Genomic DNA, 27,910 nt, shown 5'->3' with positions numbered 1-27,910 from the left:
AAGAACTCACTTGCTGAACTTGCGAGCAAAGGACTTGAGTTTCCGTCCTGCGGCGCCTGCAGCCAACAGAAGGTCCAGGCTTTTTCCAGTCAGCATATGGCCTAGTACACCAAGCAAGCCCTCCACACACTTTGAGTGGTCCCCCTCCATAGTCTGAAACATTAACACAAAGCTATTAATAATTTAGGCAAAAAAAAGCAGTAGCTTTCTGAACACACATATCTATTGCTAAAAGAAGTGTGTGTGTGTGTGTGTGTTTTATATCTCCTTATGCGGGTTTCAGAAGGTGGAACAGAGCTCTCACAGGTCTCAAAGTATGTACCTTTTTGTTTTATATATATATATATATATATATATATATATATATATATTTATATATATAGCTATATACACATATATATATATATATATATATATATATATATATATATATATATATATATATATATATATATATATATATATACGTATATATATATATATATTATATATATATATACACACACAGACTTGGCATTTAATATGGAATTTTTTTTTTGTGGGGGTGAACTTACTTTTCAAGATGACTTAGAACCAAAAGTTCATTGGAATTATGTTGAAATTATTCTAGATTTTGTTAATGTGACCTTTAAAAGAAACAAAAACCACATTTGACATTTCGAAGCAAATAAATTGATCCTTGACAGTGATGTAAACTGATATCGAACTCAATTCACGGACAGTACTGTGTTAAACTTCTGTACGTTTTCCAGAAGTATCTCTTTATTTTGCACATTAGCCAAAAAAACATTTCAACAAAAAACAAAAGCTAAATTATGACTGGGATTACGGACAGTAAAATTACAGTTCAGTACTTCGTGTAACCCCCACGAGCATTCAGGAGAGCACGTACACGTCGAGGCATGCTGTTCATGAGATTTGCCAAGGTTTGGACAGGAATCGCTTGCCATGCAGTGACAATAGCCTGCTGCAATTCACGCACAGAGGTCGGCTGCTGGTCCAAGTTGTCGATTTGACGCGTTAATTCTGCCCACAAGTTCTCTATCGGATTCATATCCGGGGACATGGCAGGCCACTCCATATGCTCTACAACACGGTCAGCAAGAAAGTGTTGGATCATGCGAGCACGATGAGGCCGTGCATTGTCATCTTGGAAGACAAAGTTTCCTCGAAAGGCTGCACGAGCAAATGGAAGCAATGTTTCTTCCAGAATGACCCTGTACTTGAACTGGTTCAGGTTTCCATTCAGAACAACCAGGTCAGTTTTTCCCCCTGCATGAAAAGCAGCCCAAACGGTCACCCCACCACCTCCAGCTTGGAATCTTGGCACTATACAATCTTCGTTGTGGGCTTCGTGCACTTGTCTGCGCACTCGGACGCGGCCATCTTGACGATAGACTAGAAATCTACACTCGTCACTGAAGGTCACGTGATTCCAGTGTCCTGGCTGCCATTGACGGTGCTCTCTGGCCCACTGCAATCGGCGCTGGCTGTGTTGTCTGGTCAGGCGTGGCTTTCTCAGGGGACGCCTGCCACGATAGCCTGCTTGAACCAGTCATTGGTTGACTAGCCTTCTGGATACAGGCACATTTGTCAGTTGCTGCCACTCAGCCCGAAGCCGATTAGCTGACTTGGTATGGCCATTGCAGACTAACCGGTGCAGCTGGTGATCATCCCTCCTTGTGGTTCTGCGGGGACGTCCTGGCTTCGGTATTGGAGTAGGGACACCCCTCTAAGCATTTCATTTCAGGATCTTTGACACCTGACCTTGAGTGATGCCATACTGCCGAGCAATAGCAAGCTGTTTCATGCCAGAATTTCGTAAAGCCACCACTCCATGACAAACAGCATTGTCAAGTTGATGGACCAGCTCCAGAGGAAGCCGCAGTAACTTTTGTAGACGTGCAGCAGTTGTTTTCCACTAATACAGAACGCAACAACCCTTATATACCCGATTGTGAAGCCAATCGTCAAATGTACCTGTCCTTACATTTTGTCACGCCACCTGTGATATAATCCTGTTATTGACTTCTTGCTGCGAAAGACAGTCAGTGACATGGTTCTTTCAACAAAGACATCACCGAAGGGTAAAAGAAACTCACAAGATTGTTATACTGAGTTCAGAAAGTAAACCCAAGTCAAGAAAAAAACAAATATTCCATATTAAATGCCAAGTCTGTATATATATATATAAATATATGATGGTGTGAGTCGTCACTTTCGACGAATCTCCTTCCTACGTTGGCGTGCTTACTAAGCATAGTGCATTGTGCTATGGGTGTATAGGGAAAAAAGATTGAGTGGTGAGCAGGTGAGCTGGTGCCAATGAAGGCGAAAACCTGCACAAAGAAGCGATTAAAGTGATAGAGGTGTATGCTATCCTGTTCCCTCTATTCCTGTGAGCATCGTTGGCTGCAGGTGCAGTAAATGCAACGTGAGGTCTTATGCACATATGTGCAACAGACTGGCCAGGTCGTGGGTATTATTACGGCTACCCTTGATGTCCAAAGTGGACACAGCTGACTGCAGATGCTGTGCATTGATGCCCAAGTTGGTGCCACCAATTAATTTCATGGGCACATTTATCCACGATGTAGCACTGCCCAGGCTGACCTACAGGTGTGGTTTGGTGTCTGATTATCCTTCTCATAGCCTTAGCCTAAAGAGGCTTCCCCCACAAGGCAGTGGGGATCCGTTACCCTGGAAAGCCCATAACAGGTAATGTCAGCCAAAGCCAGCCGAGCCTGGACTCACATAGGGCAGGGTCATCACTCCCTGAAGTAGCTGAAAAACAGCTACCCTGGTACCAAAATTAGAATATCTTGGTTGGATAAGTGCTCACCCCCCTGGGTTAATACTTGGTGGAAGCAATTTTGACAGCAATTACAGCTGTGAATCTGTTGGGATAGGTCTCCACCAACTTTGCACATCTGGATTTGGGGAGTTTCTCCCATTCTTCCTTGCAGATTTGCTCAAGCTCTGGAATTTGGCTGAAGACATTTGAGCTTTTCATTGTTAATCATTTTGTAAAAGTTTCTAAAAAAATAAAATAAAATCACTCACATTATGGGGTATTTTGTGCAGATAAGTAACAAAATATCTCAATTTAATCCATTATAAATTCAGGCTGCATCAACAAAATGTGAAAAAACTCAAGGGGTGTTAATCCTTTCTGAAGGCACTGTGTGTATATATCTATATGTACATGTACATGTATATATATGTATTGTTATGAATTAGGGGTAGAGGAATATCTAGAGCCAGGTAGATCTGCAAAGGTAGGTGCGCGACTGTCGTGAAAGGGGAATCTACCTGTAATAAGTTCTATGTTTAGCCGTATGTCGGAATAAGTTGAATCTGTGTCCCCACCACGAGGGGGCGGAGCATGCTAATTAGTACAGGGATTATGGGTAAAATTCCCTTGTGTGTCGTTCCCTCTGTGAGCAACCCAGTGTCCCTTATGGCAACGCACTTATATACATTAGATAGATCCATTAGTGCACACATTAATTAATTCCCCTCCGCCACAATAAGACTTACAGGAAGAACAGGCAGGAAGCCAGATCGGGGCACTGCCGATGGAGCCACAGCCAGCCACATCACCAGCTGGCCACTGATAGGTGAAAGGAAGGTGGAAGGAAGCGGCACACTGATTGGCCACCGACCGTTGACAGCCAAAGTCAGCGATTAAAGTCAGTGCAGTTCCCTCGGCCAATCAGTGCAGAAGGCGCGAACACTCGGCCAATCAGTGCGGAAGGCGCAAAACCACTACTTAGAAGCAGGTCGCTGATTAGAGGGGAGGGGTCGGTGGTGTCGGGGGGCTGGAGGGGACCGCAGAAAAGCGAGGGACTGATTGGTAACGCGGGAGATCTGACGTCACACCGCGGGTGACAAAATGACTCGTTCGCGGGCATTCTTTTTCTTCCCCTGGCTCTTCCCTGCGTTCTTCCCTGAGGTCTTCCCTGGTCATCTTCCCTGGGTTCTTCGCATGCTCTTGGTCTTGGTGCTTGGAGCGGGGCTTGGTGCTTGGAGCGAGGCTGGTGCTTGGAGCGAGGCTTGGTGCTACGAGCAAACGGGACCTCGCGTGCGACCGACGAGCGGGCGGGCGAGCGAGGCGTGCCGCTGAGCGGGTGGCTCGGGGCCCAGCGGAGCGTGAACGAGGCGGACGGAGGCCTGCTTCGCGCCTACATCGGAGCTGGACGATTCCTGATGACGCTACACTGCCAGACAGATAAGCTCACATCCACAAACACGACATTTTATTTCATTTCATTCTTTCCCCTGTGCTGTTGTTGAAGTGAGGTGTGCGGGATCCTGATTTAGGACATTTATTTACCGACGCGTCCATTGTTCTCGGGTTCCGTTCAATAAACGTGTTTCTTTTTGTACCATAAATTCCATTTTCGTTCGCTTGATTTCATTTCCTACAGGATTGAGGGCTGCCGTCAGGGCGTCAGGTAAGAGCTCGCCGCTTCTTCCTCTTCCTTCTTCCTCCCGTGCTTGCAGTGAAATCCGCGTTTGATCATTGCCTGTGTCGCAACCCGCAATTGATCGTTAAAGCCCGTTTGGCCATCCGCGATCCTACGGTATTAACCGAGGGCATTCGCACGACAGTGTATATATACATTATATATATACACACATACATTATACAGTCATACCCCGTTTTACGCCATTTCGACCTACGTCAAATCCGACTTTACGCCACTCTTCTAGAGTAAATTTCAGTTCAGCGAACGTCATTATGTGCGACTTTACGTCACTCCTACGGACGTGAAAAAAACAATTTTCCTTAAAAATATATTTAAAATAAATAAAATAGTACATAAATTAACAATAAAAGAAGCTAAAAAAACAATTTAAAATACAATAAAAAGCACATTAAAAATATATTAAAATGCACGTACAGTATACTGTACGTACGCGCAGCTGCTGGTTCTCATTCAAAACAGAGGCGACGTACAGTATTCCTTTACTGTGTCTGTGTTAGCCATAGGTCCTAAGAAGGATAATGCTAGTGTTTCCAAGCGTAATGTGGTTACGATGGAAGATAAGTTAAATCTGATTAAAAGGTATGAAAAAGGTGAAAAAGTGTCGGTGATAGCGCATAGACCTTATCGCGAAACGGAACCGCAATGCGTCATGGGATCTGAAAAGGGCAATAGCGCCGCCGGCGGTCGGTCACTTTGACAGACTGCTTGTTTACATTGACACACTATGTGATCCTTACCACTTTAAACTACTTTTAGGACTTTTTTACTGTGACAAATTAACTGTGAACTGTGATCAGCTCATGAGCCAGTATTTGCAAGCCAAGGACACTGTCGCAAAACTGAAAGCCACCATTGCAGTATGTAACAAGAAGCTTACTGTTTCGAACATAGCAAACTGTGATGAACTTGTGAAACTTTATACAGGTTTACCTAGTTATGACCTGTTTAAGTGGTTATTAGCAGAAGTATCCCCTCATGCACAGAACCTTCATTATTATAAGGGGAAATTATCAATGGAAGACAAGACCTGGCAAATAAACAATACTTTAAGCGATCTCAATCTTTAGAGGATCAACTACTCATGACACTCATGAAGCTTCGGCTTAATCTTCGCGATGAGGACCTCGCATTTTGCTTTGGATTGGGTCAAAGCACCGTCTCCAAAGTTTTGTTCGCAAGTGTACAGCCAATATAAGTCAAGACCTACTCTCAAGTGCCTTGTTGGTATTACACCTAGCGGAACAATTTCATACATTTCAAAACCTACAGGAGGAAACACGTCGGACAAAAAAATTGTAAAGATGACGAACATTGTAGACAAGTTCCAGCCCGGCGATATTTGTATGGCCGATCGAGGTTTCAACATTCAGGAACTGTTCTTGCATAAGCAGGTTGTTTCTCTTCGTCAATGGGAACCCCCCTTTCCCTCAAATATTTTTTTAAATCGCTGGATTTTAATGCCATAAAACGCTGAATTTCTTTCACATTAGCCATCTTCCTTTCCGTAAACACAGCGTTGATCGTAGACAGACGCTTCCTCTTCTGGGTTCGTGTTTACCTTTGCCCCCTTTTCGATCTCATCATGCTTTGCGGTGGAGCGCCCTCTGTTGATATTTACCGATTCGCGATAAGGTCTATGCCTTAGGGCTGCCATGGTCGACGGTATCGACCATCATTCATGATAGGGAACGTATTCTCGCATACGTCACTGAAAAAGCGCCGCCGGCTAAGACTGCTAAAATGTGTGTTTGTGTTCAGAAGAGACGCCATATTTAAGGTGAATAACATAATCTTATTAATTTTATTTTGTTATTCTTTACAAATTCATTTATTAATTGTGTTCATTACTCATAAACAAATATGACGAAAATGTGTTTTTAGTGTTTTTTAAGGTTTAGCGATAGTTATATACTTTCGCGAGTTATTTACTCTAGTTTTACGGTGTTTGTCTTCATTTTAAGGCATTTTAAAGGCATTACGCCCGGTTTACGTCAAAAATCGAGTTACGTCATGGCTTATGGAACCAATTAATGACGTAGGCCGGGGTATTACTGTGTATGTGTATATATATATATATATATATATATATATATATATATATCTCTCTCAAATAGCACCTTTTCACTGGAATGGTGACTGGGAAGAGGTACTATTTGATAGTTACACCATATGGTACAGCTTGCCAGTTCAACTCTTGAATACACAATGCATTCCATTCTCATGAAGGCCAGGGGGAGCTAGAAACGCATCCATGGATTAATTCCCAAGTGATGGGCTAGGATTTTTTTTTGTAAACCAAGCCAAGACTCCTGGAAGATATATGTAGGTGATTGCTGGATTGCCAAATAATGGAGAACTACTCTTGATGTAGTACTACTCTCCCCTCTGGGCTGGCTCCCCTGCCTCACATCGTGCTCAGGTTGACACCATGGAAATCAAGGCCTTCAAGATTATTGGAATCCCCCGTGATGAAGCAGAGTCCATGGGCCTATCACTTGGCCATCGCAGACAGGTTGGTGGTCTCTGTCTTCTACCGACTCATTTCTGGTCTTGTACCCTCTGCTCTTTCCATGCTTTATCTCTCCTCCCCACCCACACAATGTTTCTGCAGGTCATGCACAGTTCATAATCAACCCCATTATGGTGAAACTACCTAAATCAAGGATCACTCACTGCTCACCTCCACTCATTCATTCCTCTTTTTTTCCAACCTTTGGAACCAACTTCCACATTCTCTTCAATCTCATTCTACCCTCCAGATCTTCAAGACAGCTGTTCACCACCATCTCAGATCATACCCAATCCAAAACCATGATCTCTCATGTGTCTGCTCTTCAACCCCATGTGAGTGAAGAATTACATTTATGATGTCACAAGTCACATGGTCTGGTGACATGACAATGTGCACTCCCGAGTGCCATTCGAGTTCGTAAATATGCTTTTCTACATTATTTAACAGCTATTTTTGGCTCATGGAGGAAGGAGCATGTACATATTGTTACGGTACGCGGTTACGGATGTTATATTTGCCGAGCGGAGGCTCCGCGACCGAACAGTTGTTCCCCGACTAAACCCGATTCACCCAAACGTTGGCCGTATCGCGCCACAGATACTCAATGTGGAAAAGACTAAGACGACGAATGCAAAGAGGAAGAAGAAGAAGAAGACGTACAGAAGAGTAACGGGGTTTATTATTATTTACACACACATAAGCAAAAAGAGCAGTCATGGGTATTTACAGCGGACATGAAAACGCAGGTGACACAGTGAAAATTACTAGCTTATACAGACTTAGTTACTACCCAGGACAGCACGAACAAAACAAACTCACGTACGCAAATGGGGAACTTGCAGGCAGGAATGGCTGGAAAGGATGAGCAGGTGGGATCACAGGGCACAGCGAGCAGGTCCACTCCGGGCGGGAAGTGGGGAGCCGGCAGCTCCTTGTATTCCGCTTTACAGCGCACGCCGGCAGCTCCTGGTATTCCGCTTTACAGCGCACGCCGGCAGGGTCACTCGCTGCCCCGTCAGGGCTTCACGCGGCTGGTTGGAACGGGGCTGGACTCATCTGCCGTATCTCTTTGCAACTCGTTCGTAAAAGTTCCTCTGCTTTCTCTTGGACCCTTTCTTTGTTGTGTACCTCTCCACGCAGCTCAGCTCGTATTCCCTTCCTCTCACTTCTCTCCAGCGCGGGACTGACACGCCCTCCTCGGTTTTGGTACCGCCCTCCCCCCCGTGCTCTGTTTCGTGACCTTGTATGGTAATCCCACGGGCTTGTCTCCTTATTTGGGCATGGCGCCGACGGCACGCCCCTCGTGGCGAGCCACGGGCTCGTTTCCTTATTTGAGCATGGGGCTGAACAGCCCCGCCCTTCGTGGCGCGCCCTGGGCTTGCCTCTCCCGGGCGACCCCACCCCTCCTGTTCAAACAGAGCACGGAGCACATATTCACTATAGCAGCGAAATGAGAGGGCGTGCACCCCACGCATGTGAACTGCTTTACCCGCAGATGGAGAGTTTGGCTGGGAAATGGAAGTATTGAAGGGGAGCTATTCTTAATTGATTCGGTGCAATGGAGTATTATTCTAATGGAAGACAAGGCCTTACTCTAAAACACATAATAAGATATAAGCTACTGAACAAGGGTTTTATCGGGTCCTGCAATGTGGTGTTTCATGGAATAACTACCGGGACGCCCTTTTTACCTTTACACAACTCTGGAGGCAGGAGGGGCCATATTCAACAATGTTCATCACCATTTCCAATACTAGGGCATGCCCGTACTATATATATATATCTAAAATTATATCCCCCCCCTCTATTTACATGGAATGGTTTGGTCCATTCGCAAAGCCAAAGGCAAAGCGAACGGCTTGCGAGTACGGTGACAATCCCCCCCCTCTATTTACATCAAATGGTTTGGTCCATTCGCAACGACCACAGAACCCCCCCCCCCCCCCTCTATTTACATGAAATGGTTTGGTCCATTCGCAACGCCAAAGCGAACGGCGAACGGCTAAATCGCCATAGCTCGGTAACTACTTGTCCGATTAATTTCAAACCTTGAAAAGGCACATCCTCGGGTCCCCAGCAATATACCTGGCAAGTTTCAAGTATATCGGACCCGTGGTTGTCGAGAAACAGCGGTCACAGACAAACACACACACAGACACACACACACACACACAGAGATTGCTGGAATTATAGATAGATAATACAACACAATCAAAAAAATGCACTCCTCATATCCGCAACAATATACTGCATGTAGGCCATGGACATCAGTGCATATTTATGTGAATAGACTGTGGGGAAATCAAAACTACCTGGCATGAGCTGTGCTCAGATGGTAATGAGCTGTGCTCAGATGGTAATGCCAAGCAAGTAAGCCCAAATGCCAGTACTTCCTTTGATTTGCTCAAACCGAGTTCAACGATGGAGCCAGAGCCATACCATGGAATATCCCAAATATGATTGTGCCAATGGCTCCTTGGAGATGCTGCCTCTCAGCTGCACTTTACAACAACAACAACAACAACAACAACAACAACAACAACAACAACAACAGGCATTTTAAGGCCATTTTCCCTGCAAGAGCAGGGGTTAGCCTTGCGGTCCCCATGACAATCTTCTCCATTTTGCCCTATTTTCTGCATCTCCCCTTGTTAACCCCCTTGCCCGCATTTCTTCTTCGACCATCTTTAGCCAAGTCTTTCTCGGTCTTCCCCGTCCTCTACTTCCTTCTACATTCATTTCCATCACTCTTCTCAACCAGTCACTTTCATCCTTCCTCAACACATGACCAAACCATCTCAAACTGTTTCTCTTCACAGCATCCATCACAGGCTCTATTCCCATCATCTTTCGCAATTCATCATTTGTCTTCCTCTCTCTCAACGATACTCCACACATCCACCGAACCATTCACATTTCCACCCTTTCCAGCCTTCGTTGCTGCTCCACGTTCATTGCCCATGTCTCGCTCCCATAAATCATAACACTTCTCACACATGCAGCATCCACCTTTCCCTTCAGCTTCACCGCCACTCCCCTCCTCGTCAGCACGCCACTCAGTTCCCGAAACTTCTTCCATGCACATATCACTCTTGCAACCGTTGCCGAGTCTGATCCACCTTCTCCATTCAGCATGTCTCTGAGGTAACAAAATGTTTTCACACCTTCCAGCGTCACGCCATCTCCAAGATCCAACTCAACATTTCCTCCATCTGCAGCTCCCTCTGTGCACACCTTACACTTGAATGTAGCTGCCACACTGGTTAATGACCCTCTCAAACCACGACATTTTTGATGAACCCCCTCAGCGCACATTGTACATTGAATGGAGTTCACTCCGACACCCTTCCTGCACACAGCACACGCACACTTCCCAGTTCTTTCCACCTCACCACATGCTTTACCACTTGCCATCACCTTCGTTTTTCCGATATTCACCTTCAGACCTTTTGTCTCCATACATTCCTTCCACTTGTTCATCTTCTCCTTCAGTCCATCCATACTTTCTGCAATCAACACCAGATCATCTGCACACAACTCCCACGGTAAATCCTCCTTTACGTTCCGAGCCAGCACCTCCATCACAGCGACAAATAGTAGTGGACTTAGTACCGACCCCTGATGCACTCCCACCTTCACCTCAAACTCACCACTGTTCCCGTCCTTCGTCCTTACAGCTGTGCGCGCTCTTTTGTACGTTGCCATCACTACTCTGATCAACCATTCCTCCACTCCTAACTTCCTCAATGCCCATGTCACTACTTCATATGGAACCCTATGGAATGCTTTCTCCAGATCAACAAACCCAAGAAACAACTTCTTCCTCTTCTCCATGTACTTCTCCTGCAACTGCCTCACAATAAAAAGCACGTCTGTCGTTCCTCTTCCTGGCATAAATCCAAACTGCATTTCGTCAATCTTCACTTTCTTCCTTATCCTCCTCTCCAACACCCTTTCCAATACCTTCATTCCATGCTCCAATAACTTTATCGCTCGATACGAGCCACAGTCCAGAGGGTCACTTTCCCCTTGTATAGATGGACGATGGTACTCAGTTTCCAATCCACTGGAATGCGGCCTTATTTCACCACGAGATTGCAGATCTCTGCCATTCTCTTCACACCCCAATTTCCCACTGCCTTCAACATATCTCCCACAACTCCCGTCGGCCCTCCCGCTTTTCTACTCTTCATTGCTTTTATCGCTTCCTCAACCTCCTTCTCGGTTATCTTCTCTGCCGGTCCTAAAACTGGGTTACTCTCGATGTTGCCATCCCATTCATTCTCTGCATTCAACAGTATTTTCATTTATCTCTTCCATCTTTCTTTAATTCCATCTGGGTCCACAACGATTTGTCCCACTTTATCCTTCAAGCAACTCACCCCCATCACATCACACCTCTCTTTCGCAATGTGCCTTGCAATCCTGAATACCGCTCTCTGACCCTCTTCCAAATCCAAGCGTTCTCCGAACATTTTCCTACATGCCTCCTGCGCCTTTGCTACCTCTTTCTTTGCAGCATTCTTGGCTGCCTTATAACTTTCCTGCTCTGCCTTTTCTGCCCCCGTACCCTTCGCCTTCTGCCACTCCTTGAACTTCTTCCTCTTCTCGTCAATCTTCTTTCCAACTTCATCATCCCACCACCATGTTTCCGAGTGCCTCGGTGGTCCTTTTGTCCATCCACATACCTCACCAACAGCTCCCAACAGACTATCTTTCATTGACATCCAACCACTTTCAAGCTCAACCACATCATCCTCGACCATATTCAGCCTCTCTTTTAATGCCTCCCTCACTGTCACCTCTTTCAACCTCCACACCTTCTTTCTCAATTGGTACTTCACCCGCCGAGCTCTCCTCGCACCTATCACCCTTATGTCGCAGACAACCAAGTGGTGCTGTGAAACAGCCTCCTCCCCCGGGATCACCTTTGTGTCCCGGGGGTGCCCCCTATCTCGCCTACGCACCAGCAGGTAATCAACGGTTGTCGTCGACCCACCTGACGTGTTTGTAACAAGCTTATTATCCTCTTTCTGGAACTGAGTATTACAAATCAACAAATCAGCTCCATCAGCAAACTCCAAAATCCTTTCACCTTCTCCATTTCTCACACCATATCCGTAACCCCCATGAACTCCCTCAAAACCGTCCATACTCCTTCCCACATGTCCATTTAGGTCTCCTCCTATCACAACAACTTCCTCATCTTTCACGTTTTCCATCAGCTTCTCTATCGCACACCAGAATTTGTCCTTCTTTTCATCGCTCCGACCAAACTGCGGAGCATATCCCGAGATGACGTTCGCAAAGAGCTTTCCAATCATCATTTTCACCATCATCAACCTTTCACTCACTCTAGTCACACTCACCACACTGTCTACAAACTCCTCAGAAAACAGGACACCAACACCATTGACGCCTTCTGGGCACCCTTGCCACACAAACTTGTATTTCTGTCCCTGCCTACCCTTCACCATTCTCACACCACTTCCCTTCCATCTCGTCTCCTGCACACAACATATGTCCACTCTTCTTCTGACCAATACTTCCACCACTTCTCCTGATCTCCTTGTCATTGTCCCTACATTCCGTGTCCCAAACCTCAGAAACCGATCTCCACGTCGGGACGTTTCGTCGTCATAAATGGAGTTATTTCCACCCTTGCTTCGATCGGGTTCTCCACCTTGAGTTTTGACGAGAGGGAGTGGGGTCCCACACGGGGTACTTCGGGCTGTACCCTGCCCATATGTAGTTGTAATTGTCATGGTTCTCTTTTTGAGGCAATGTTTTTATGGCCGGATGCCCTTCCTGACGCCAACCCTGAATTCAGAAAAAGCTGAAGCCAATTCAGAAAAAAAGAAAAAAGCCAATTCAGAAAAAGCTGAATGCCTCAACTCTGTGTTTGCCTCTAAATCTTGTGTCCCAAACCCATCCCTCGCTGTACCCACCGTACCCAGTTGCTCCTAGACTCTGTGTCCTTTCCTCCTGACAAGGTGGAAAAGTTTCTGTCAACCATCGACTCTGATTCTGCAACTGGACGTGACGGCATCAGCCCACGGGTCCTAAAATCTTGTTCTTCCGCTCTTTCACTCCCTCTCTCTGTTCTCTTCAGCCTCTCTTTTGCTCAAGGTCATCTGCCATCTGCTTGGAAATCTGCCAACATCACCGCTTTGCACAAAAAAGGTGCAAAAACAGATCCAGCAACTCCAGACCAATCAGCCTTCTCCCAATTATCAGCAAGGTCATGGAATCCATCATTGCTTCAGATATGAAATCTTTCCTCTTCTCCAATGGCTTGATCTCTGATCATCAATTTGGTTTCAGACCTGGTCACTCTACTCTGGACATGCTGCTTCTGCTTTCTCAACAATGGATGGAGGTCCTCAATGCCAAACAGGAAATTAGAGCTGTCTCCCTTGACATATCACGTGCCTTCGATACGGTCTGGCACACCGCTCTGCTCACCAAACTCTCCTCTTTTGGTATCCATGGAAATCTCCACGCATGGCTGGCGGACTTCCTCTCTAGTCGGTCAACGTGTGGCCCTGAATGGGTTTCTCTCATCTCCTCTTCCTGTTCAGGCTGGAGTTCCCCAAGGCAGTGTTCTGGGCCCTGTGCTTTTTCTGGTCTTCATCAATGATCTCTCTGACTCTCTTGAAAATCCTCTCTGTCTCTTTGATGATGACTCTACTCTCTGTCGCTCCATTCTTCATCCCTCAGATCGGCAGTCTGCAGCCTCCTCACTCTCTGCAGACCTGGACAAAATCACAGACTGGGCAAACAAGTGGAACATGTCTTTCAATCCTGACAAATCTCACACTCTTACGATGTCTCTCCGAAAAGACCGACTGGACAACCCTCCCATCCACTTTCTGAATAATCCTCTCCAAGAAGTTCTGTCACTCAAGCTTTTGGGTCTCACTATCTGTCATGATCTTTCCTGGGAAAACCACATTTCAAATCTGGCCTCCAAAGCCAGTCACCGACTGGGCATCCTCCGTCGTGCGAAGTCCTTCCTTGGCACACCTGAGCTCCTCACCACATACAAGGCTTTCATCCGCAGCTCAATGGAATACTGCTCTCCCCTCTGGGCTGGTGCTCCTGCCTCACACCTAGCTCGTCTTCACGCTGTTGAAACCAAAGCATTCAGAATCATTGGAATCTCCCGCGATGAAGCTAACTCCAAGGGCCTCTCACTCACTCACCGCAGGCAGGTTGGTGGTCTTTCTGTCTTCTACCGACTCCTCTCTGGCCTTGCCCCCCCAGCTCTCTTTGGGCTCTGTCCCGCAAATATTCCTACAGGTCGCACAAGATCTGCCTGCAACCCTCTTATGGTTAAACTGCCAAAATCAAGACTCTCTGCTCACCTTCACTCCTTCATTCCTCTTTTCTCCCGCCTCTGGAACAAACTCCCTCACTCTTTTCAATCCCACTCCACCCTCCAGGTCTTTAAAACAGCTGTTCACCACCATCTCTTATCTTCCCCCATCCAAAACCTTGATCTTTTCTATCCCCGCTAATTTCACCCCAATTCCACTTTTTTTAAATACCAACTTCTGTCCTGGAAGTCCTTGGTGTCCTTGTGTTTTATACTTCTCCCACCCCCCCCCCCCCCCTTCCCACGCCTCCTCCACCCCACACATCTCCCTGCTCTTAAATGTTGTGTGCTCTCAAGTGTTTGTGTGCTTCCCCTTCTCTTGTCTTCCACTCCCTCTTTTTATATATTTTGTTTGTCTGGTTGATTTGTTTGTGAAGTAAATGTCAGCTCTTTCACGAGCCTCGATTCAGTATACAAAAAAAAAAAAACCCTTTTAGTCACCTCTTTCGACACGCAGGGATACGGTGTACCTATTCTAAACCGGGGTACACACCGGGTAGCTGCACTTTGTCAAAACAAATTCAAAAGCAAATTGTGTAAACGGTGACAATATTTCAGAGCGGCAGGGCAAGTTAGAATTATCAACCCCAATAGCAAAACAAAGTTAGCAGATAAAAGGCCTCATGCTGAGACCTTGAGGATGTTTGTGACCGTAGGCTCAGCTCTGAGAATGAGCATCGGGTTGGGTTGCACATTGGAGTTTTCAGGAGACTTTGCTTGAGGAACCTGATCTCGGTCAGCCGTCCTGCAAAAAAAATTAAAAAATTAAACACCAATCATAGCAGGGCTGTTCAGAACAGGAGAAAGAAATGTGAGACCAAAAGGAGTCTGTTTACACCAATGTACAATCAATCAAGAGTAGTCAATGGCCAGTTTGAAAGTAGGTACTATGTCCACCCATAACATATATTCCTTATTTATAATTGCTGTAATGACCAGGAAAAGGTTAGATTTCACCTTCAAGGAAATGTAATCTCCAACATGTTTATTTTTTTTTCATGTGGCACAATCCTTTTCCTTTGTTTCTCTCTCTATACTGTACAAAAAAAAAAAAAAAAGCAGACGAAATTCAGACGAAATTTGGAGGAGTGGTTGGGTATGTGACAATGACGAAATTATTAGATTTTGGTGAAGATCCAGATCCGGATCTGGATGTGAGAATTTTAAAAGTAATTCTTCACCATTGAGAGATGGTGCAAAAAAGGATGTATAGTACATATCTCCAAAATTTGTGGATGGGTTTGAGCGAAACTTGGTGGACAGGTTGGGTGTGTGACAAGGAAGAATTGATTCAATTTTGATGAAGATTTGAATCTGGATCCGGATCAGGGAATTTTTTAAAGTGATTCTTCACCATTGAGTGATCGGGCTAAAACTGATATATAGCACGGTATCTCAGAGTTCTCGACGGATGCGGACAAAACTTTGTGAACGGATTGGGAGTGTGTCATGGACGAATTGATTTGATTGTGGTGAAGGGTTCGTGTGTGGAAGCATCCACACACACAGCCATCTGGATCCGGATCCGAGAATTTTTTTTTTAAGCGATTCTTCACCATTGTTTAAAAAAAAAAAAAAAAAAAAAAAAAACACCTTTAGAGGCCATTTTCCCCTGCAAGCGGGGGTTGGCTTTTTTCGGGGACCGTGGTTGTTGTTGTTTTTTGGTCCCATTTTTTGAAGCAATGTTTTACGGCCGGATGCCCTTCCTGCCGCCAACCCTTTTTGTCGCCTTTTTATGACAAACAGGGAATTACCAGTGAACTGGTACTCAATTTTGCCGACCTCGGAAGGATGACAGGCTGAGTCAACCCCCCTGGCGTTAATTCAGTGATCGACCGGGATTCGAACCCAGCAAAAACGATATATAGCATGACATTAGAAAAATTGTGGACGACTTGTGGCAAAAATTGGTGGATGATTTGGGTAGGTGAGAGGAACAAGCTGATTACATTTTGGTTCAGGTCCAGATCCAGATCCGACCTATCAATGCGACACATCACCTAAACTGTTCAGCCTGGCAGAGGTATGCTCTCTACCAAGTGCTGTTCTAGTTGAGAATGCAGTTGGAAAGGTGGCCATTTAAAAAAAAAAAAAAAGAAGATTTTTAATGGAATTGAAGAATAGCACTTCAAGTAGACCTTCCATAGCTATGTGCACACAGTATATTGATATATTCCACTAATGAGAAAACATAGAAAGCTGGTACATGCGAAAGTCCCATACCAGCTTGTGAAGACAGCGATGCAGAAGCCAGAAATTGGAATGAATAAAAATATCCAATTCTCCAGGAGACTATAAATTAACGAATCTCTGTATTCAATTAACTCTCAATTTGATGCACTTTACTGTACTTTCCCATCGTATTTTTCAATCCACGTTTCATTGGTTCAGGACAGTGCTTCATTGGTTTCGTATGATTTACACCAGGTTTGTAAACCTTTGTTTAAAATAAAGTGTAATAATAAAAATAATGGTAAGAGTAATAATAACTAGAACTGCCACTTTAAAACTGCTGGCAGTGATGACCGGTTGACTAGCACCCACTTTTGATACAACCCCACTTTTGATACAACCCCACTTTTGATACAACCCCACTTTTGATACAACCCCACTTTCATTGGACATTTTTTGACACAACCCCCTTGGATACAACCCCGACACACACACACACACACACGCACACCCCTCCAAACACACACACACACACACACACCAACACCCCCCCCCCCCCCCCACACACACACATTCCCCCCTACACACACACACACACCCCAACCCCAACAAACACACACACACACACACATATCCACACACACACACACATATCCACACACACACACACACACACACACACATATCCACACACACACACGCAAACACCCCCACACCCCTCCCCCCACACGCACACACATATCCAGACAAACGCACATCCCCCTCCCCCCAAGACATCCCCCCCCCGCATACACACACACATCCCCCCACACACACACACATTCCCCCCACCCCCCACCCACATACAAACACATGCACACATCCCCCGACCCCCACCCCCAACACACACACACACACACACACACACACACACACACACACACACACACACACACACACACACACACACACACACACACACACACACATATCCCCCCACCCCTAACACACACACAAACACATGCACACATCCCCCACCCCCCCCCCACCCCTAACACACACGCACAAACACAAACACCCCTACACCCCTCCCCCCACACACACACCCCTCCACACATACACACACACACACCCTCCACACATACACACACACACCCCTCCACACACACACACACAACCCTCCCACCTCCACACGCACACCCCAACACCCTCCAACCTCCACACACACACACAACCCTCCCCCCTCCACACGCACACCCCAACACCCTCCAACCTCCACACACATACATATCCCCCCCCCCCCCCCCCCACTTCAGCTCATGATGTTGGCCAAATATTTTAACTTGGGGGTCCGAGTTAATATGAAGAAAGTAGAGATGCAGACATTGGTGGTAGAGTCTCTAGTGGGACAAGGAACATGGGAAGAGGTAGCCTTGGATTGGTTACCAGATGAAAAAGGAAATGTGGTGCTCCAGAAAATGGAGATGCAACTGCAGAGCCAGGAAAGGTTAGAAGAGAGAAAAGCTGAGGAAAGGGCAGAGGAAAGGAGAGCTGAAAAGGAACTCGAGGAGAGAAGAGCAGAGGAAAGGAGAGCTGAAGAAGAAAGAAGAGCAGAGGAAAGGAGAGCCAAAGGGGAGTTAAAGGAACGTGACATGGAGTATCAGAAGGAACTTAAACTCAAGAAGCTGGAATTACTGGGAGAACGGAGAGAAGTAGTATCCATGCTGGCTAGTTCGACAACTAGTCAGAACACTTGGGATGTTAGTAGGCATGTGAGGCTGGTTCCACCCTTCAATGAAAAGGAGGTAGCCAAGTTTTTAAAAACATTTTGAGGTGGCTCAAATGCTAAAATGGCCTGTGGGGTCCTGGACTATGTTAGTGCAAAGTGTTCTGGTGGGTAAAGCTCAAGATATATTTTCGGCTTTACCGATTGACCAATGTGCAGATTATGAGATAGTGAAGACAGCCATTCTCAAAGCCTATGAATTGGTCCCTGAAGCTTACCGGCAAAAATTCAGGAATGCCAGAAAGAGGGAGAGTGAGACCCATGTGGAGTTTGCCAGAATGAAGGAAACCATGTTTGATAGGTGGTGTGACTCAAAGGACATTGGGAAAGACTTCAACCCATTACGACAATTGATCTTGGTGGAGGAATTCAAACAGTGTGTCCAGGTGGACATTAAAGTACATCTGGATGAAAAGAAAGTACCAGAGTTGTATGAGGCAGCAACCTTGGCAGATGACTATGCCTTGACACACAGGATGGGGTTCCACAAACCTAACTTCCCGCCTAGAGTTAGCCAGGGGAGTTATGGTAAATCAGGTTCGGAGAACAGATTTTCATGGAGGCGGCCGAGAGAGGACTATGGGGACAAATCTGATACCGCGACTTTTAGGGATCAGAAGACTGCAGTTCCAAGACATACCTATCTTCCTTTGGCAGACCACGAGGCAGACCACGAGTTTTTCCTCCGGGCCTACTTGCGCTTTTTGCAAGAAACCTGGGCATTTGATGTCCCAATGTTACGCCCTGAAAAGGAAAAATCAGGAGCGGAGTCAAACTAGTGCAACTCCGAATGCATTGGCCAATGCGAGAAATCGTCCTTGGAGGACAGTGCCTTGTGAAGGTTCCCATGCCAAAGTTACGGCATCACAGAACGACCTTGTTCAAGAGGGTTACAAACCTTTTATTTCAGAGGGGTTTGTGTCACTGGATGGAGACTTAATGAACCAGAGACCTGTTAGGGTATTGAGGGGCACAGGAGCACATCAATCTTTGATGCTTGAGGGCATTTTGCCGTTGTCAGAGAAGACGGCAACTGGTGTTAGTGTTCTTTTACAGGGGGTTGGTGGCTGTGTTAAAGCTCCTCTTCATGTCATCCATTTAGAGTCTGAGTTGGTGTCAGGACCAGTCACTGTGGGGTTACAAGCCACTCTTCCTGTAGAGGGAATCTCTTTTATTATCGGGAATGATTTGGCCGGTGGTCGAGTTTCTGGTAATCCGATGTTGGTTGAAAAGCCCAGTATGGAAAATAACACCACACAGTTAGAGCAGGAGATTCCGGGTATCTTTCTATCCTGTGCAGTGACTCGTGCTATGGGCAGGAAGCGCTCTGAAGAGAAGGAGAAGGAAGGCGATGTGGATTTGGGTTCCTTAGAGGTATTGGAGGAAAATTCAAAAGAGGAAATGGCGTGTCCGTCGGAGACATCTGGGAACGAGGTTGAACAAACGGTGCTGGTCCGAAAGAGACTTGTTGAAGAACAACACGGAGATTCGGAGCTCCGGAGTTTGAATGATAAAGCCGTTACAGAGGAAGAGGCTATGAAGATACCTGTTGCTTACTTCATGAAAGGGGAAATACTAATGAGAAAATGGAGACCACCGGAGGTGCCAGCAAACGATGAGTGGAAAGTTCATTCCCAAATTGTGGTGCCACCGCCGTACCGGAAGGAGATATTGAGTTTGGCGCATGAGACACCTTTGGCCGGGCACCTTGGAGTGAACAAGACCTGTGACAGAATATTGGTACATTTTTTCTGGCCAGGATTGCGACGTGATGTGGCGGAGTTCTGTAAATCTTGCCATTCTTGCCAGCTGGTGGGAAAACCTAATCAGAAAGTCCCATCCGCACCTTTAAAACCAATTCCAGCTGTTGAAGAGCCATTCAGCCATGTCATTATTGACTGTGTAGGCCCTTTACCTAAAACTAAGGCTGGACATCAGTATTTGCTGACCATCATGTGCGCTTCCACAAGGTTCCCAGAGGCAGTGCCTCTTAGAAAAATTACTGCGGCAGTTATTGCGAAGGCCTTGATTAAATTTTTCAGTTTGGTTGGCCTACCTAAGGTCATCCAGTCTGATCAGGGTTCCAATTTCATGTCAACACTTTTTCAGCAAGTGGTACACCTGTTGGGAGTGGAGCAAGTAAGATCAAGTACTTACCATCCCGAGAGCCAAGGGACCTTGGAAAGGTTTCACCAGACATTGAAGAATATGATCAGAACGTATTGTTTTGAATGTGACAAGGATTGGGATGAAGGAATACCCTTATTGTTGTTTGCTACGAGGGAATCCGTTCAGGAGTCATTGGGATACAGTCCTTTTGAACTTGTGTTTGGACACGCAATGCGTGGACCATTGAAATTGGTGAAAGAACAGTGGCTGCAGGAGGAGTCACAGTCAACAGTGGTGGAGTATGTGTCAACGGTTAGGCACAGATTGGCAAAGGCTTGTGAAGTTGCAAGAAGAAACTTGAAAGTGACACAGGATAAAATGAAAGTGAGACATGACAAGAAATCTCAGATAAGAAATTTCAGTCCTGAGGACTGAGTGTTAGTGTTGCTTCCTGTTCCAGGTCAGCCACTACAGGCTAGATATTTTGGTCCCTATGCAATCGAAAGGAGGTTTGATGAAACAGATTACGTGGTGACAACTCCCGACCGACGGAAAAAGTGGCAGCTGTGTCATGTCAACCGACTGAAGAAATATTATGAGGAAGCCTGTGGAAAAAATGGTTCCTGTCTCACCTGTCGTGCCTGTAGTTGGTTGTGCAAGAGAATGGTGCAAGAGAATGGTGCAAGAGAATCCAGAGGTTGAGGCCGGTGTGAAGTTTGATAACTTTGATGACCAGGCTTGTCCCAGATTGACGAACACGGAAGTGTTGAGTCATTTAGATGAGAAATTAGGTCATTTGACGAGGGAACAACAAGGACAACTATCCAGCCTAATTTTTTAGTTTACACATTTGTTCACAGATGTACCTGGTCGTACTGACTTGGTATATCATGATATTGAGGTGGGGCAAGCCACTCCTGTGAAGCAACACCCCTATCGGATGAACCCTGTGATGATGGAGTATCTTCGGAAGGAGGTTCAGTATATGTTGGAGAATGACATCATCGAACCAAGCAGCAGTGAATGGAGCTCACCATGTGTGTTGGTTCCAAAACCCGATGGCAGTTTTCGCTGTTGTACAGATTTAAAACGGGTTAATGCAGTGATCAAGACCGACTCATATCCCATACCGAGGATTGATGACTGTATTGATAGAATAGGCCCAGCTAAATTTGTAACGAAATTTGACTCGCTGAAAGGGTATTGGCAGATTCCTCTTACTGATAGAGCCAAGGAAATCTCGGTTTTACTCACACCAAATGGGTTGTATCAATACAAGGTTCTTCCCTTTGGATTGAAAAACGGCCTGCTACATTTCAACGGCTGATTTATAAGCTCATTGCAGACCTTGAGGGGGTGGAGGCTTATCTGGATGATGTCATCATCCACACCATGACCATGGAAGATCATATTAAACAAATTCATGCATTTTTCAAGAAATTGACCAAGGCAGGGTTGACCATCAACTTATCTAAGAGTGAGTTTGTAAAAGCACAGGTGGTGTTCCTAGGCCATGCAGTAGGTCAGGGTCAGGTGCAACCGGTGACAGCCAAGATAGAAGCCATTGATCGCTTCCAAGTTCCAAAAGGGAAGAAGGAGCTTATGAGATTATTGGGTGTGGCTGGTTGGTACCGGAGGTTCTGCAGGAATTTTTCTGATGTGGTAGCCCCTTTAACGAATTTGCTGAGGAAAGAGACCAAGTTTGTTTGGGATGACAAATGTCAAGCTGCCTTTGCCCATGTCAAAGCGATATTAATGAGCTCCCCTGTCCTAGTGTTACGGAGTCCTCTACAATCTCCTGCTCTCGGTAACCTCCGAACCCCGAGAGGAACCCCGGCAGAAAAATATATTACCTTGTGTTGAAAATCAATAGTGAAACCACACCAATGATTGTAAATGAACAAACTTGTATTATAAATCACACACAGGTAATACGGTACAGCAAATGGCCATTAAGAGTGCACTCTATATATCTCTTATATACAGTCAGGTCACTCACGGCGCGATCAGCGAGTGCAACGACACTCCTCAATGTCTCTATGACTTTTCCCAAGGCGAATGGGATTCGCTCCAGCGGTCGATGGAACGAAATCCGGTCGAAGCCCGAATCTCGCTCTCCAGTCGATCTCCGAAGCGTGTACAGTGGGCAAGGGTGCTCTTCCCGCCAAACTGTACAACCGCGCCCTCCAGAGGCGCACCTTCACCGCTCCCTCAGCAAACCGCAACGTAATGGGAGACGAAGCGGTCGCGCACACCCATCCCCGGCAGACGGTAGGATGTTGGGGTGAAGATGACACGAAGCAAACCTTCACAGGTGTCCGACGCACTGGGTTCAAGATGGCCGACGGCTTTGGCTCGAGCCGATGCAAGGAGGCAAGGATTTGTCGGAATCTCAGCCCCCCAAATCTGTCTACGCAGATTTCTCCACTCCAGCGAATATTCTTATCGCCGGATGTCCCTTCCAGGAACTCAAAATCCCCTCGCGGCTGTCGGTAAACCTGGCTCGTTACGGAGCGCTGACGTCACGCGTCCTCTCCAACTTGGTTCGCGCTGCTTCTTCCTCTTCACCTCATTGTCTTCTCCTTCGGTTTCCTGTTTCACTTACAGTTATCCTTTTTAACTTTTGATAACCGTTTGTGAATAATAAACCTTGTGAAACTAATAATAATACATAATATCTAGAAACATGTCCAGTGGGTGAAAACCACAACAACGGAAGTGACGAATCCGTAACACCTAGCAGCCCTGGATTTTCAAGAACCATTCAAGTTGGCCATTGATGCAAGTGATGTGGGGGCTGGGGCAGTTCTATTACAGGAAGTGGTGATGGCGTGGATCACCCGGTGTGCTACTATTCGAAAATGTTTAACAAACATCAAGCAAATTATGCCACCATGGAAAAAGAGATCCTTGCTCTCCTGCTAGTGCTTCAGCATTATGAGGTGTATCTGGGAACTACTACCTTTCCGATAAAAGTCTTCACTGATCACAACCCCTTAACCTTCATTCAAAAAATGAAAAATAAAAATCAGAGGTTGATGAGATGGAGTTTGGCTTTGCAGGAGTTCAACTTGGAAATTGAGCATGTAAAGGGCAGGGACAATGTCGTTGCTGATGCTTTATCCAGAGTGAACTAACCTTGGAAATTCCTGTCGGTTGTTTGGAAGTTTTGTTGCTTTATTTTGGGGAATATTAATTATTGTTTCTCACGTGAATTGATCTTTTGGGTGTGAGTTTTACTTTTGTTTGTTGAAATAGTTTTTGCATGCAAAGAAAGTTTTCACTCTGTTCCAACTTTCTTTCTTGAGGAGGGGAAGTGTTATGGATTCGTCACTTCCGTTGTTCTGGTTATCATCCACTGTAAACATTTTTGGTTGCATGTACTATTATTGTTATCGTTTAAGTGAAATCGAGATACCTGTTTTCAAAAGGTAAAAAAAGGTAGTGTTTTAAAAGTAACTGGAAACCGGATCGGGAACCAGAGGAAGAAGAAGAGGAAGAAGAGGCGGAGCAAGTGAAGTCGGAGAAGGAGCCGAGCTGCTTGGGAGGTCTGGAGCAAACGCTGGCGAACGGGGGTCACTAGCAAACTTTGGGGTTTCCTGGGAAAGGGATTCCTGCGACAGAGTTGTTATCGCTGTGACGGTTAAACCTGCGTGACAGGTTTTGCGGTCGATTCCGAAGAGAATCATTGGAGTGCCGTTACGTCTCGAGAATGGACCGTTGGCCATTTTGCCTCGCGCCTGATTTCGCATCGCTCCAGGTTTTTCACCTCGTTCCAACCATTTCAACGCATCCAGCCATTAGCCTGGTTTGCATGTGTGACGTGGATTTCGAGTGGGAATTTGCGGTTCACCGTGTGGGGAGCCGTTGAACATCCATACCCGAAGGTGTGATTTCCCAGTCACCTCTTGAGGGTACCTTTGCCCATCTTTGGCAGTGTGACTGTCAACCGAATGGGATTCTGGTCTCGATACAACATCGTTCTGGCGATCACTGGAGCGTGGATCGACTTTGGTTTGAAGCTGGGAATTTGAAGAGACATTGGGAATGTTCTTTTCGCTCACTTGGAGCACAGTGAGTTATATTGTACGAAACTGATGGTACCATCATAGGAATGATATATTGGTTGTACAATTGATTAATATTGTTATTGTACTGTTATTCTTGTGTGACCTTAATACTGTTGCGGATATGGGATTTACATCCATTGATATCCGCTTGTAAATATTCCCCTATTTCCTCATCCTTCCCAACTATCCCCAATCCCCCATTCCCTAGTCCCATTTTCTGTAAACAACACTCTGTAGACCCGACCTCCCCCTATTTCCCCCATTAAATGTCGCATCCAGGTCCACCGCATCTCACGTAGACAACTATAGGACATCTTGCTAGTTATTCTTAGTCTATGTCAGTTAAGGACTCGTTTCCATTAATTCTGACTCTTCGTTGCACCAGAATGTGATTGTATGGCACCGTTAGGAAGTTTAGGACCTCCCAATACCTCCCCGCAGCTCTTCCTCATGGAACAACAACAACAACAACAACAACAGCGGCGGCGGCGCGGGGAGTGCGCGTCCTCACTCCGGCTTGGTGAGCTGCCATTGAACATGTGCTCGACGGGGTTACCACGTAGGGGCTCGCTGTCAGCTCGTCAAGGGCGGAGCCCGGTAACCCCCCGCACCCAATAGAAGCGGCGGACCAATCCCATCTGGGGCGGAGCCAACGAGCCGAGGGCGTGTCACTCCCCGCTGAGCATGCGCAGGAAGAGGGAGGTGACGTCAGATGCGCCCTGAGCTTGAGGAGAGAAAGACGCCACCTCCGAGCGCTGAAATACCTCCCCGCATCTCTGGACTGGACCGAGCTGTATCCTGTCCCTGAGCAAGGTGCACCTTGTGCTATCGACTGCCTGTCCTTCCCTGCCATCAATCCCTGTGTAAGTCAGTCTTGTTCCGTTTGTCTGTGGTCTGTCTGGGATAGATAAGATTGTGTCTAAGTGCCTATCTCTTCTGTGCTTTACCTCATACCTTGTAATCTACCCCTTTTTTCCACCACCAATTATATCCTCCTCCGGAGGTCTTGAGAACTGTACCCCTTGTGTCGTTTCATTTATCCCAGCCGTTGTGTCCTTTCCTTCATTGATTTAGCATAGCGCGACTTGGTCAACGTTCGAGTGGAATCGGGGTCTAGTCGGGGAATAACTGTTAGGTCGCGGTAATACACCACCGCTCGGTCGAAGTAACATCTAACCGCGATCCGTAACAATACAATACTTGTTTGTTGGTAACAATTGGTGTGGTTTCACCATTGATCTTTGACATACAGAATAACACATCTTTCTGCCGTGACTCCTCTCGGGGCTCGGAGGTACACCGTGCCCGGGGCTTGGGGAGGAGCACGTAACAGGTGTAAGCTGGCCCTCTCTTATCCCAATGCCCCTTTCCAGAGCTTTTGCTTCATTTTCAAGGTTTCACCTCCTTTAAGTTGATGGGAAAATTCTCTGTTTATGGTATGTGTGTCAAAACCCTTGTTTCTGATAGACCTGCAGAACCACAAGTGCACTGGAGGAGAATGCTCCAGACTACTCATTCCACTTCGATCAACTGGCTTGTTATGTACAAGGTACCCGTTGCCAAACGCTCCGGAGACTTGCAGTGGCGATTGGCACATCACATTTTACCCTCAAACGTTTTGATACACCGAATGTGTCCACATGTCCTTGAAAAGTGCCCTTTTTGTGATGCCCAGGAAACTCTTTTTCATGCCTTTGTTGGATGCCCAAGATTGACACCACTTTTTACTGTTTTATCGCATGTCATTCAAGGGTTGGGGTTGGTTTTTACACATTGTGTTTTTATATTTGGTTTTAGTATTAAACCCAGATGTAGGCATGAATGTTTTTTAGCCAACTTTTTAATTTCTGAGGCAAAACTTGCTATATATGTGTCCAGGAAGAGGAAAATCCGGAACAGTGTTGTTCCAGTGGATGACGCTGTAGTCTTTTTTAGGTCATTGGTGTCGTCTCGGCTAAACCTAGAATTGTCTTTTGATAACTGTGGGGACTTCCAGAAACGATGGTGTATACGGCGTTCCTTGTGCAGTTTAACTGACGGAGTCCTTACAGTAAACTTGTAAATATAGCATTGCTCTCTTATTTGGTTTAATATGAAATGTTTCAAAACTGTACTTTTTTATGACTGTATATATCAACTTTATTTGCTGTCTGTATTGATTTGTAACCATGATTTTCTTTTTTCTCACTGTCTGTATTTGTAGAAATGCTCTCATGACCTGTAAATTTTTTTTTTTACCTGTCTGCATTGGTGGAAAAGGTTTTTCCTTCAATAAAAAGGAATGAAATCTCTCTCTCTCTCTCTGCGTCTCTCTCTCTCTCTCTCTGTGCGTCTCTCTCTCTCTCTCTCTCTCTCTCTCTCTCTCTCTCTCTCTCTCTCTCTCTCTCTCTCTCTCACTCTCTCTCTCTCTCTGCGCGTCTCTCTCTCTCTCTCTCTCTCTCTGCGCGTCTCTCTCTCTCTCTCTCTCTCTCTGCGCGTCTCTCTCTCTCTCTCTCTCTGCGCGTCTCTCTCTCTGCGCGTCTCTGTCTCTCTCTCTGCGCGTCTCTGTCTCTCTCTCTGCGCGTCTCTGTCTCTCTCTCTGCGCGTCTCTGTCTCTCTCTCTGCGCGTCTCTGTCTCTCTCTCTGCGCGTCTCTGTCTCTCTCTCTGCGCGTCTCTGTCTCTCTCTCTGCGCGTCTCTGTCTCTCTCTCTGCGCGTCTCTGTCTCTCTCTCTGCGTCTCTGTCTCTCTCTCTCTGCGCGTCTCTGTCTCTCTCTCTGCGCGTCTCTGTCTCTCTCTCTGCGCGTCTCTGTCTCTCTCTCTGCGCGTCTCTCTCTCTCTCTCTCTGCGCGTCTCTCTCTCTCTCTCTCTGCGCGTCTCTCTCTCTCTCTCTCTGCGCGTCTCTCTCTCTCTCTCTCTGCGCGTCTCTCTCTCTCTCTCTCTGCGCGTCTCTCTCTCTCTCTCTCTGCGCGTCTCTCTCTCTCTCTCTCTCTGCGCGTCTCTCTCTCTCTCTCTGCGCGTCTCTCTCTCTCTCTCTGCGCGTCTCTCTCTCTCTCTCAGCGCGTCTCTCTCTCTCTCTCTCTGCGCGTCTCTCTCTCTCTCTCTGCGCGTCTCTCTCTCTCTCTCTCTGCGCGTCTCTCTCTCTCTCTGCGCGTCTCTCTCTCTCTCCTGCGCGTCTCTCTCTCTCTCTGCGCGTCTCTCTCTCTCTCTCTCGCGTCGTCTCTCTCTCTCTCTCTCTCTCTCTGCGCGTCTCTCTCTCTCTCTCTCTCTGCGCGTCTCTCTCTCTCTCTCTCTCTCTGCGCGTCTCTCCTCTCTCTCTCTCTGCGCGTCTCTCTCTCTCTCTCTGCGCACCTCTCACTCTCTCTTCTCTCTCTCTCTCTCTCTCTCTGTCGCGTCTCTCTCTCTGCGCGTCTCCTCTCTCTGCGCGTCTCTCT

At 46.4% G+C, this 27,910-nt stretch overlaps 1 protein-coding gene across 1 annotated transcript in view; it reads right to left on the bottom strand.

Annotated features, from left to right (window-relative positions):
- The window catches only part of MED24 (mediator complex subunit 24), a 97,702-nt gene that overhangs the window by 39,159 nt on the left and 30,633 nt on the right, over positions 1–27,910 (bottom strand). Inside the window, exons 13-14 of the mRNA XM_068120173.2 lie at positions 15,017–15,128; positions 11–153 (exon numbers count right to left, since the gene is read on the bottom strand). Coding sequence (XP_067976274.1) covers positions 11–153; positions 15,017–15,128 — 255 coding nt within the window. The remainder of the gene's footprint in view (positions 1–10; positions 154–15,016; positions 15,129–27,910) is intronic.

Source organism: Myxine glutinosa, chromosome 6 (assembly GCF_964187855.1).
Source record: "Myxine glutinosa chromosome 6, kmMyxGlut1.1, whole genome shotgun sequence".
Taxonomy (NCBI): domain Eukaryota; kingdom Metazoa; phylum Chordata; class Myxini; order Myxiniformes; family Myxinidae; genus Myxine; species Myxine glutinosa.
This window is presented reverse-complemented; position numbering and strand designations above follow the sequence as displayed.